The sequence below is a fragment of the Scophthalmus maximus genome, chromosome 5, assembly GCF_022379125.1.
Source record: "Scophthalmus maximus strain ysfricsl-2021 chromosome 5, ASM2237912v1, whole genome shotgun sequence".
NCBI classification, from domain to species: Eukaryota; Metazoa; Chordata; class Actinopteri; order Pleuronectiformes; family Scophthalmidae; genus Scophthalmus; species Scophthalmus maximus.
In genome coordinates, this window is record NC_061519.1 from 5342953 (window position 1) to 5355140 (window position 12188).

The window sequence follows — 12188 nt, forward strand, 5'->3', positions numbered from 1 at the left end:
CGTATGTAGTGGCGAGTGAAAACATGAGCCGTCAAAGGTACTGTTCCAATAGAGTCTATGGAACTAAAGTGGCTGACAATGCTGTAATTGCTCTGTATGCTCAAGCCTTTAAATGGAGTAAAGAAACCCACTATCATTACCAGCCAGCGTGGGGTTAATGTTTAGCGTGCTAGTTTACCGTGGTTACAGGAAAAGTGGTTGTAGACGCCAATTACCCTGCATGTCGTCTGGATGACTGGACATCTGGACTCGTGAATTCTTTTCCAGACATTTGCATCATCACAGCTTGTAAGAACCTCAGCCATTGTCCAAGATGGAGTGAACAGTCACCCGTTGCCATTTATTGTACATCAGAAACAAGTAAAAAAACAAACAGTTATATGTTGTCAGAAGTTCAGTCCTGCCCATAATACCTGGGAAACATGATAAGTTGGATTCATTCAGTACCTCTATTTTACCTCTATCTCAAAATAGAAACTAATTAGATTCTGCAGATAAATCTACAGCTAATTACTCTGTAATTCTAACATTTGAGACTTGGAGCTTTAATACCAACACTCCCCTGCAGATGTGTCCACTCTTTTGTCTTCTTCACACACATTCGACAGAGGTCACTTCTTCTCTCAAGCAGTAAGAGGTTGGGGTAATGTCGGCGGGCATCACATTGCTCTGCAGTGCAACTGTCGCACAAGCGCTCATTGCCACGTCAATGCCGAAGCAATACATCATGTCGTTGCTTCTCCCGCTCTCTGGCAATAGCAAATTATGATTTTATGGCCCAGGCTAACAAACAGCTGAGTGAACAGCCTGCAGGATCAATAAGAGTAGTCAATTATTTAGTTTTTTCCCTTCTTTGTTATTATGGCGTCCTTGAGCATGGTGAGTTATTGCAGTGGAAATGTGAAAACAAGATGCAAAGGGAATAGAAGTGGAGGAAAACAGAAATCAAAGAAAATCACTCAAGGTCTTTTCCGGGTACACGATATGTCGTGTTCGAACTTGCGTCCTTGCGAACTCGCCAAGTTGGATTGTGGAGTCCCGAATCATGAGACTGTGATGACACAGTGCAATGAGGGTATCAATGGTATTTGGGACATCTCTCCCTCTCTCTCGCTGACACCCCTTAGCTCCGCCCCCGGCTCTAGTTATCAGGCTTCAGTCGGAACATATTTTAAAATCAGATTCTTCGGAAATTTATGGAAACATCAGTTGAGAAAATAGTCTCTCCTCAAGGTCCTTTTTTGTACCCATTCTGGGCTTTTGATCACACCACGTGATCCTAATCGGTGGGTAGAGTTCTTCCCAGGGGAGTTTTACTCTTGTTCTTCCTTGAAGTGCTCATCTACAATTCCCATCACTCCATTTTCCCGGCCCTCTCCCATCAACAAGACCCTAACGTACATGCTTCAACATGAAATGTAGCAGAAGTGGTGGAGGATGACAGCAGCATTTAAGGCTTGATTGCTTGTAAATCACCTGCAATCGGATCCTTGTAGGCAAATCAATGGCAAGGTAATGTGATGAAAACTCAACCGGGACGAAAAACTCTATTCATTAAACCCTTTCGTGTGTGCTCGGTGTGGAAAAGCACCCAGCACGGCTTCCTGAGAGCACGAGGGCCAAGACGGGGACGGTGATGAGCAGCAAAATGAATTTACCCAGATATATCAGATGCGATTCCTTTTATCAGACGTGGCCTTCTTGACGTCCATATCAATTCATGCTCGCGTGGGGGGCAGAAAATGGCAAATACTCTGCCGCGCATCCCCCCGTGTTGATCTCGTGTGACAGGACTTATTCCTGTGCTCAGTCACAGTGCCGCGGAGCTCATTAGAAAATCAATGAGGTGTTCTGTGTGCACACGCAGGATTTATACAACTGTCCTGTGATTGTGTGTGTGTGTTTGAGACGGAGACTGTAACACTGATCCTCCTCTCGTTTCAGAATCCAGAAGGAGCTCGCAGAGATAACCTTGGACCCACCACCGAACTGCAGGTAGGAGCCTGTTCATTGTGTGTTTTTTGAAAAGGCCATTCGCTCTGACACCTGAGGCACTGGTGCGTGTGTGTGTGTGTGTGTGTGTGTGTGTGTGTGTGTGTCGGCTGAGTGAGTCACATGAATGGCACAGGTAGATTGCTGTGCTGTATTTGCTCCGCCGTTGGCTCCGGCTGAAGCGTGATGAATGGCCCCTGTAAGCAGCCTGAGACATGAATAAAGGGGAAGAAAAAGAAATACAATAAACATCTGTGCGATTGACCTGATTGGCAGTGTTTACCGTGGGGATCGCTGTAGCAACAGTGTTGTGTTAGCTCACACTCCCCGAGGGTGGGAAAGGCACTCGGCTGCGGACTGACTGGTTTGCGAGGTTTCTTTGGCCGCCGAGTCGGTGCGTGGTGAAAAGGCAGAGGTGGCTCCTGCCAATCAAGATCGGACTGAGGGCGTTCATTGTGTGGGGGCTTTCCCGTTGAGTCACCTGTTTGTTATCCTCCTCTGGCCGACGGCCTTTCTGGGGGCATTTTGCGGCGGGGGAGGAGAGGGGGTGGCGTGAGGCTCGCAGCTTTCACACCGAGCGAGCGGCAAGTTACCCAAGTTCAGACGTTTCCAGCAGCTCTGAGCGAGCAGAGGAAACTCAGTGATGCGGGAATGCACTCAGGGCAGAGCAGCTGGGTTTTCAGTCACTCCAAATACATTTACCCAATCCAAAAAGTATTTGGGTTTAGCAATCCTGCATTTTTCTCTTCCAACACCAATCCTGACACTCACAGAGAAACGACGCAGACACGGGGAGAACATGCAAACCCGCTGCACCACCGTGCCGCCCCATATATCTGATATTAAGATTATGACAAGTAACGACTGAACTGCAGATATTTGAAATGGGAAAACGTCCTGGCAAGAAATCTATTGCGGATAGAGAGCCGGTGTGGAGGTGTTACACATCACACCCGTGATCCTGGATGGCTACAGCCTTGTTTCCAGAATCACACACTGGGGCAGCTTTACGCCGACTTGTGTTTGTTTCAGTGTAAATAAGCGTGGTGGGTCTTCTTAACGCCATTACAGACCCAATAGATAATTCCTGTAGTGTTTTAACGACACGTCCACTCCAGTAACAGTTTCTCTTGCAACATTGTGTCACCCAAACTCGTACTGCGCACCCACCTGACACCACTCCATGGGTTAATAAGGCCGTGACTATGTTAATAATGTTACTGAAGAATCTGTATTTAATGTGGAGTGCTGCTCTAGATTCTCTTACTCCACTTGCTAAAAGGTCATCATTTTTTATCCTTCATCGGGTTTGGCTCAGCGTGTAATGAGGTCCGACGTTGTTTCTCCATGCTGTGTTTCAAAAGACCTTGACAACAAGAGAAATACAACATGAGCACGTTTGGGACCCACCATTGCCATTGCAGGTTAGCTCACTGCTGCAGATGAACAGGGTCGAACAGACAAACTGTATTTCATTTGGATTCGGATCGCCGTTTTTGGCCTGAGGTCAGTAACCGGATGATAACCAATCGACAAGATTAGAACCGCGAATCCCATCTGACCCAATCTCACCCAAACCTGAGATGCACTGACCCACGCACGCTGAACAGACCCTGAAGGATCTACAGTACATCAACACTTTTTCTTTTTTGTGATGGTTTAACTATGGAGGGGAGAGCTGCAATATGCAGGGGAAAATCAAAATCTCATGGAGCCTCCTTGGAGACAAGTTTTCAATTTCGGATAAAGACTAGTGGCCTCACATTACCTGAAAGAGGGAAAAAAGGATCCCACTGTTATTGGATTGGTACTCAGTTTTAGCAGATACCTGAGATTAGGGATGTCAGTGGAGAAAAAGCAGCTCTAGATTTAAGTGATGCCAAATCCCCCAAAACACTGAGATCGACTTGATTGTAGCCCTGAGACCTTGTTTGGGTCTTGGTGTTTAAGTGGGTCGGGTCTCCTTGAAGAGGGCCACATTCAGCATTCATCAAAATCAGAGAATACTTTTCATCCATTGTTTTGCATTGATTATAAAACCCAAAGATTTGTTCCCCATTTGTTGTCATTCTTGACAAATGCTAACATTTTGAGAGGCTTCAATTAAAAAAAAAAGCAATTTCACCTTTGAAAAGTTACCATCTAAAGCCCCTCACCTTTTCAGACCGGGACCACTCATCTGCCACGGTTTGTTTGCGTTGTAAATGAACCGCCGCTGTTGTAACGGTGGGGGCCGTCCGTCAGTGGGACAGATCTCCCCGGCACCTGCCTCCGATCTCAAAAGACGAGGCTAGTGTTGCTGAAGCAAGCCATTATGTTTCCCGACAAAGGGGCCAAACAGCAGAGGGGGGAAAAGGAAATTTCACGGGCAGACACTTGTATAGAAAATTACATTTTTGCGTTCTCCCTCGAAGAATGTCCGCGCTGAAAAGGAGTCCTCGTGACGAATGGATTGAGCTCGGCTGCAGCCGGGAATCCTCAGTCATAAGTGAAAAATTAGGCCCAAGCTGCTGGAGCATTTTTCAAGAGGGGGGGGGGGGGTGTCTGACATCCAAGCCACCGGAGGCGCGGTGCCGCTTGAAATGTAGATTCTTACATTCAATATGCCCCTCGGGGTATTTGCCTCTCTCTTCGGCAGCTCCCCTGTTCCCCCCACAAGGCTGTCACGTCCCCGGTGTTTGATTGAGCTCACGCGTTTCACCACAACAATTCAGATTCAGCCTGCTCTTTTGTGCAAAGAGCGAAGCACAATTGCACATTGTGAACATTTAAAGCAAAAAAACCAAAAACCCCAACCCTTCTGTCGAGATGAATTCCCTTTAACGGAACTGTACCTCCTCACACACACTGTCTGTTTGAACAAAGGGCTGCTCGTCTCCCCAGCCCCTTTCTTCACCTTCGAATTGATCTGACGGTGTTAAATAGGCTGCGCTCGCCCAAAGACATCAGATGTGAGGGGTTGTGAAGGGACACTGTGATGCAGCTCATTACCCGCCAGAAGAAAGCACATAGCTCATGATTACAGCAGCTCCCGCAAACATCCTCCCTGGCTCTTTTTGGACATTCCCTTCCTCCGTGGAGTGAACCGTGCTGTGATCCCTCTCGGGATTGAGGGAGAGAAAAAACACCTTTAACTTTTACTAAGACTTGTGTGCCCGGTTTTCATTTGGCTTCACTTTAAAAGGACTTAGTGGAATTCCTTTTACATTTTTTTGGGGGATCCATATGAGGGAATATTTTTGATCATTCTTTTAATCATCGTTGTCACACTGCCAGAGAGTAATTAATTGAATGTGACAAGCACTCTGGCAGGGTATGTAAATAGCCCCCACACTAGACACATTATATTAGCCCAGTGCCTGGTCGCCTTCCTGTGTGTGTGTGTGTGTGTGTGTGTGTGTGTGTGTGTGTGTGTGTGTGTGTGTGTGTGTGTGTGTGTGTGTGTGTGTGTGTGTGTGTGTGTGTGTGTGTGTGTGTGTGTGTGTGTGTGTGTGTGTGTGTGTGTGTGTGTGTGTGTGTGTGTGTGTGTGTGTGTGTGTGTGTGTGTGTGTGTTTTCCATAATTACCATATCCTTTCATGATAGTCCTGGCAGCATTTTGATAAGAATCCCTCGTCGACTGAGGGGAAACAATGTGTTAGATTCCAAGGGGGGAATTTGGCCACTCTCTCTCTCTCTCTCTCTCATCCCTGCTTGCTCTCCCTCTCTTTCCTTAATCCCAGTAAGACTCTGTGTGTTCCAGAGGAATAACATCCCAGTGAATAGATCTGCATCATCGTCTAAGCACTGAAAGCAATAGGGCACAAGTGTCACCGCAACGGGAGAGAAATATGTATACGAAAGAAATATGTATTCACCCGTGACTATCAGTCTTCAAATATGGCCGACTCCAGCACAGCTTTCGTTGTCGCCCGCGTTCAAGTGCTGGTCTAATTCCTTGAAGGGAGGTGGCAGATGCTGACGCCAGCTGTACCGTGGTGATTCCACATTTCCATCCAGCTCGTGGCAGCAAACAAGTGATTAGAATCGAGCTGAGTATTGAACTGGGCTGAACTGGTGTTTACTAAATTCCATGCTATTATTCAGAGCTGAAAACATAGAAATACACTCAGCAGTATTACCATCGGAGCACACTAATGTATTCATCTGACCGGTCCTTTACTTTTACATCTGAGCCGGTGTTTATAAAGATGGACGACACGTTTCCTCTCCCAGCCAGTGTACAACTAATCTAAGACAAAATATCTCGGATACGGGCGCTGCCATCATGCACCGATGAGGTGATCGTGGAGTGGAGACGTCAGTGTCACCTGTCAGTCATGACATCTCACCTATCAAATGACAAATGAAAACCAAATGAATGAGGAAAAATTATCATTTGAACGTGCATCGGTTTAAAAGAACTACCTACAATGACAGAATAACCTTTATTTAACATGTACTTTGACTTTTTAGTTTGCCCCATGTCCCATCTGTGTACATGAAGGGGGCAGAGTGTACGATGTCGCCCGTCTCTATATACAGTCACTGATCTGAGCCCAGCACCGTCACTCATTCGGTGCAGGTTCTACATTCACAGTTACATTAAGAAAAACAGTAGTAGATATAATTCATTTGGTCTTTCAGTCTTATGTTCACAGGTTTGTAATTTGTAAGCGGTGATGCTTCCCAGTGAGTTCCTCTACTGTAGGTGTGTGATGTGTTCTTAAAGAGCTACTTATCCTTCATACAGAACTCGAGTGAATCGAAATGGTTTTAATGCTTTAATGAGTGAGAAACATTTGATGGCAATGAAACCTATTAAAAGAGGGCTGCAGCTAATGATTGTTGTCATTGCATATTGAGCACATTTGGGGCCCAACAGCAAGTTTTAGCCCCTGTGTGCGGGAAACAAAGCACTGCATTATTTTCCGAGCTCAGCGGCGTTAACACAAGCATGGCAACCGCAGGAGCAACAGGCCCATCGAACGTCAGTCAGCACGAATGTGAAGTGATGCAAGATAAGAGAAGCTCAATTTAATTTCACATTCCTGCAGACTACATGAACCACAGTCACTTAAATACGGCAGTCATTACATGTCTTTTGTGTAGAGAAGTATGTTGTTTTCCTTTAAACCTTGTAATATTCAAGCTGTTCTGTGTGAAGAAGGAAAAGTCAATAACTGTGACCTTATGTTGCTGATAGCTGGTGTTTAATGTTAATATTTGTAATTAAACAAGATAGAGGAGTCACATCTGTTCAGTGCAGCACAAGGGGATTTAGTGCAGGTTGTGTCAGCGTGTCGGGGAAAAGATTTTTCATCCGACCGGTGACTCTACTCATTCGTCTCCCTCGTAACTCCGCGTCCAGTGAGAAGCGTCAGTCTCTGAGCAGCTGTTACAGCGGCGACGACAGTAATACATCAAAGTCGTAAGCAGGAGTCCTGTATCGGTTCCATCAACGGGCTGCCGGTGTCTTAACGCCGGCCCCCAGACAACATTTAAAGATGTCAGTTAAGTGTGCAGTACGAATTACATTCCTCACATCTCGCCCACAGTAGTCTCCCGGTGATTGACAGGGGGAAAATTAGAGGAGGATGTTATTGCCAACAGAGCAATATGCTGCCTGTCAGCTCCTTTCAAGTCCCAATAAGCCAATGGAGTTGGGGCCTTTACTACGCAGATTATAAATCCAAAAGCCAACAACGTAATGAACAGTGTCACACTGTGTAAAAAAAAAAGAAGAGGTGTAACTTGTGCTCTTGGGCATTAATGTGACTTTAAAGTACATTTTGAAACGATGCTAACAAATGAAGCTCGCCTCTTATTTCAGCAGAAGAAAGAGAGTCCTCATAACGTCGACTAATTCAGCTCATCATCTGTGATTCATGACAGAGACATACATGTCGACCAACTTGGTGTTTGTTTGTCCGATACAAGTTTAACCTGTTCAACAATTGCTCTCCGGACGAACAAGTCATGACTTCAGTTGGCCAAGATGAATTGTTTACAGAAATCTTCCGTTTAAGGCATCCAGAAACATTGTCATACGCATATTCCCCGCACGCTTTGATTTAAGGTTGAAGTTCCTCATAAATCCTTTTTTCTTCGCTGCGTGGGTGGGTGGGTTTGGGTGGGTGCGTGGCTTGTAGTTTTTGTCTTGTCAGATTAAAGGGAGGAGGTCTGGCTTGTTTTGTTATTAGGGAACATCCTGCAGTGAAACAGCCGTCTGGTGGGCTCACCTGCTGCTCGACCAGCAACCCACCGCTCACACTCAAAGTCGCCCACTTTTTTTCACACACGAGCGGCGATAGGAAGGAGTGTGCGGGTCCACGTGTGAGCTACAAACATGACATGCCTAAGATGTTGCAATCTTTACCAGCGAGATCCGTGGCTCTGTTTGGTTTGTAGAGCCTGTGGCGTGCAGGCAGTTGCTCCCCGGTGACGGGGGTGGATCGTAATAACGACAGCGACAGGCGGATTCACGAGAGCAACGCAGTGTGACATGATGAGATGAGATTCGCTGTATTTCCCTGCGTCGTTGCCACAGATCTTTTATCAGCTCACGATGCACACGTCAGAAATGGCGGGAACCGTTTCATGTGCACTCGCCGTGCTGTCGGAGGTGCCTTCCAAGTTTGAGCTCAAGGTTACATCCTCTGTGTCAAGGACAGTCAACCTGCCCGTCACCCTCCACCGGGTGAAGCTGCTGTAGTGTTGCTTTCTGTTTCCGTAAAACCACACAGTTCACTCGATAGCTGCTGTCGAACCTGTCAAAGAAAATTTGATTTTAGTCACCAAATTACATTTTCCTCAGTGCAATCTCCGTGATAACTCACTGTCATTTCTTATTATCTGAAAGGGCATCGGAAACTCACAAAGGCCAAAAGTATGTGGATGCTCACAAACAATGGTGAGGTGCCAACTTGGAATGGGCATATAATAGGTATGGTCGTCTCCTGTTTCACCAAATCAATTTTCCCATTTTGGTGTGGAAGAATTTGACTGGCCTGCACGGAGCCCTGACTTCAACACACACACGCACACACCCCCACACATCCTTCCCCTCTTCTGCCTTTTGGATAAACTGGAACGCCGGCCGCGAGCCAGGTCTCATCACCCAGCATCAGTGTGGAGCCTGACTAATGCTCTCGTGGCCAAATGGGAGCAAATCCCTGCAGCCAGGTTCCAACATCTGGTGGAAAGACTGAACCAGAAGAGAGGAGGAGGAGGATGGGCAGATTGATATTCATAGTTTTCAGATGACATGTTAATAATTGCATATGGGTCAGGTGGTGTAGACAATACTTGTGGCCCATATAGTATCGAACATCACTTTCTGTATAAACTAAAGAAAAAGAGCCTGTTCTGATGGTCTTATAGACACTGTAGAATATTCTGTTGTACCAAGTTATTGTTCCCTGTTCAGTCTTATAGCTAATGACTGTACATAATAACTAAACATTAATGACATGTTGATCTTGCTTAGCTTTGTCGTCCTTGTTTTGTTTGTGTAAGTCTTTTTTTTCTCTGTAAGTTCACTGTGAGAGCACAGGAAACCAGAGTCAAATTCCTCGTGTGTTTACACAGGCTTGGCCAATAAAGTTGATTCTGATGAAATTAATCAAATTTCTTAAAGCTACCAAACAAAAGAACATTTGGTTTTCACTGATCCTAGAAAACTTTGTGGAGGTTTCGCGTAATGACCATGTTGCAAAACAGTCACAGCCTGTGTCCCGTCTCGTCTCACCTAATATGTCTCCTCTCACTTAATAATAAGAAATCTTAATTAGATCAGGCGCTTTCAACGTTTTTTCCTGCTGACTAAAGTCATAAATAACCAACACAGTGTTTAACGGAAACATAATTAATGCTTCCAACTCGTGCTGGAGTTGATGTCACCTATTGGAGTAACAGGTGCCGCCTCCTTTTCTTCTTTGCACCACTGGTTTTTCTGGAGCTTCCTGCTCCAAAATGCTGGAGGAGACCAGAGGGGAACGATCATTTCTCCGGACAGGAGACGCCTCTCCGCTTCTTCTGTTCTTGCTGAGCAACAAAAGTGCAGTCGGCTCATGGTTGCAGGGAGGTGTTATTGACAGGGTGTTACAGTCAGATGATGTAGTCTGCTGTTGGGATGTCGATTTAACTGGCTAAAGGGACGGTCTGTTCTGGGTAAATCTTTAAATAGATGACATTATATGGTTTGCCAGGGGAAAAAAAAGGGATTACCGATAAAACATTTGATACCTTTGGAACTGGGATGAATGTAGGATTTGGTTTCCAAAATGGCAACCGTCTTTTGGAACCCATCCCTATATCTGGGTTACTGGGATGAAGTGTTGTCCAACCACACAGTTGTCCTCCCAGACATAGACTCATCCGCTGCTTGACTCTCGTGACCACTATTTTTTGACCACAAAATAGTTTATTAGATAGATTGTGTGATTTCACTAAAAACTTTCGAGGCGGTTTCAAGCTTGACGGAGTGCAGCCAGCACCAATTTTTTTCTCCTGTGAAAGATCTGAACACGCCGCAGAAGTTGTGATCCCTCAGATCAGTGCACATCTGTGCACAGTGATGTCTGCGGCAAGGGGGGGACAACAGAGTTTTGAAAAATCATTTTACTTTAATCACACAGTGTAAGTAGGCTTTCCGATTAATTTCTTTCCCATTTTCACAGCTTGTACAAGCAAAGTGGACTGTGGCCTTTCACTTTAGTTTTTTGTCTTATGTGGTAATCCCTTCATGCATAAATAGAGGCTTTGTCATAAGGTGTGCGTCTGTGAGGAAGTGGAATTTGGACGGACAGTCTGTTTGCTCTATCAACATGTGGAACTCTTTACCCCACAGCACTCAAACTGCCCATGTGCTGTGCATGAAGCATCAGTTCATCAGTTTCAAAGGAAAGCTCTCAGTAATGTTATTTTGGCAGTTGCCTTTATTATGTAGATGCAGGCAGGAAACAGAGAGAGTGAGGGAGGGAAGGACGGACTGTGACACGCAACACACGGCTTTGAATAGACCTGCCGTGGTTCTATGGTCTGCATCTTGACCTGTAGTCCGAGCATTAAACCGTTCATTTAACCCATGTGGCGTGGTGTGTGTGTTTTAGTGGATGTGGGAGGAGAAGGGAGGAGACGATCCACTTAAAGGGACCAGACCAGAGTATCAGAGCCAATCGTGTGGTACCACTTAGTGCACAGTTGAGTTTCACCACAGTTTTCCCTGATGTGGCGGGCAGGTTTTTTGGAATAAGCATGGTTTGATGCATCAAATTCATTTATTGGAAGAGCGGACACAAACTCTCCCATTGGTTCTAGTGCGGAGGAGCTGACGGCGTCACGCCACGCCACGACACGCAACGACACTCTGGACTGAGGTGGGTGTCGTCAAACCCAGGCCATGTGTAGTAGAAGTACAACCTGTCATGTTGGGGCCAAGTCACCAAACGTCTAAAGCCTATTTCTTACCAAAATAGATAAATGCAGGTTTGTATGTCTCAGGGACGAGTGCAGAAGTGGCTTTCTCCCCATTCAATTGGATAGAAGCCCAAAATAACTGAGTTGGTAAGATGGCTGCCGAGTGGCGACACTTTCCTACAAGTAAATTTCTCCTATTCCGATCATGTGTGCCGCTCGCACTGCTTCTACAGCTCTATTTCCTCGCCTGTCGCTGCTCCTCCTTCCTCGTTCATTTAATCCCTTCTCTTGTCTGCAGTTAGCTACAGCTGACTGAGCCCGTCTCTGCAGTGTGTGTGCGCGTGTGTGTGCGTGTGTGTGCGAATGAGGTCATCAGTGTGTACATCAGCTATGCACATCATGTCTGTGTGTTGGATGAATGATTAGCCTCTCATTGGACATGCTGTCCTGGTCTGTAGCGGAAGGACTGCAGCATCCTCCTACAGTGCTGCTCAGTCTCTGACAGAGAGCCATATAGGCAGCTACATATCCTCTCTATCAACACACGCACGCACGCACGCACACACACACACACAGTAAATGCACCACTTCCCCTCCTGCGCCTCAGGAAACTTCACTGATGTCGGATACACAGAGACACTTTCACTTCCTGAGCATTAGGAGACTGATCCATCCAGCACTTACTGGCCTGTTATGAAGCCTTTTATTAAAGGGCATCTTTCAGACATGTGGTCCACCTCTGATGTGATGGCCTCTCCCTGACTCCAGCTACATTACAACACATTACTCTGAGATGAA

The 12188-nt window shown here is 46.0% G+C and overlaps 1 protein-coding gene across 2 annotated transcripts in view; it reads left to right on the plus strand.

The window, feature by feature from the left end:
• LOC118310570 (ubiquitin-conjugating enzyme E2 E2) overlaps positions 1-12188 on the plus strand; it is a 47763-nt gene that overhangs the window by 5503 nt on the left and 30072 nt on the right. For both annotated transcript variants that reach the window (XM_035633609.2, XM_035633611.2), the window contains exon 3: positions 1945-1995. In XM_035633609.2, the coding sequence (XP_035489502.1) occupies positions 1945-1995 (51 nt within the window). The remainder of the gene's footprint in view (positions 1-1944; positions 1996-12188) is intronic.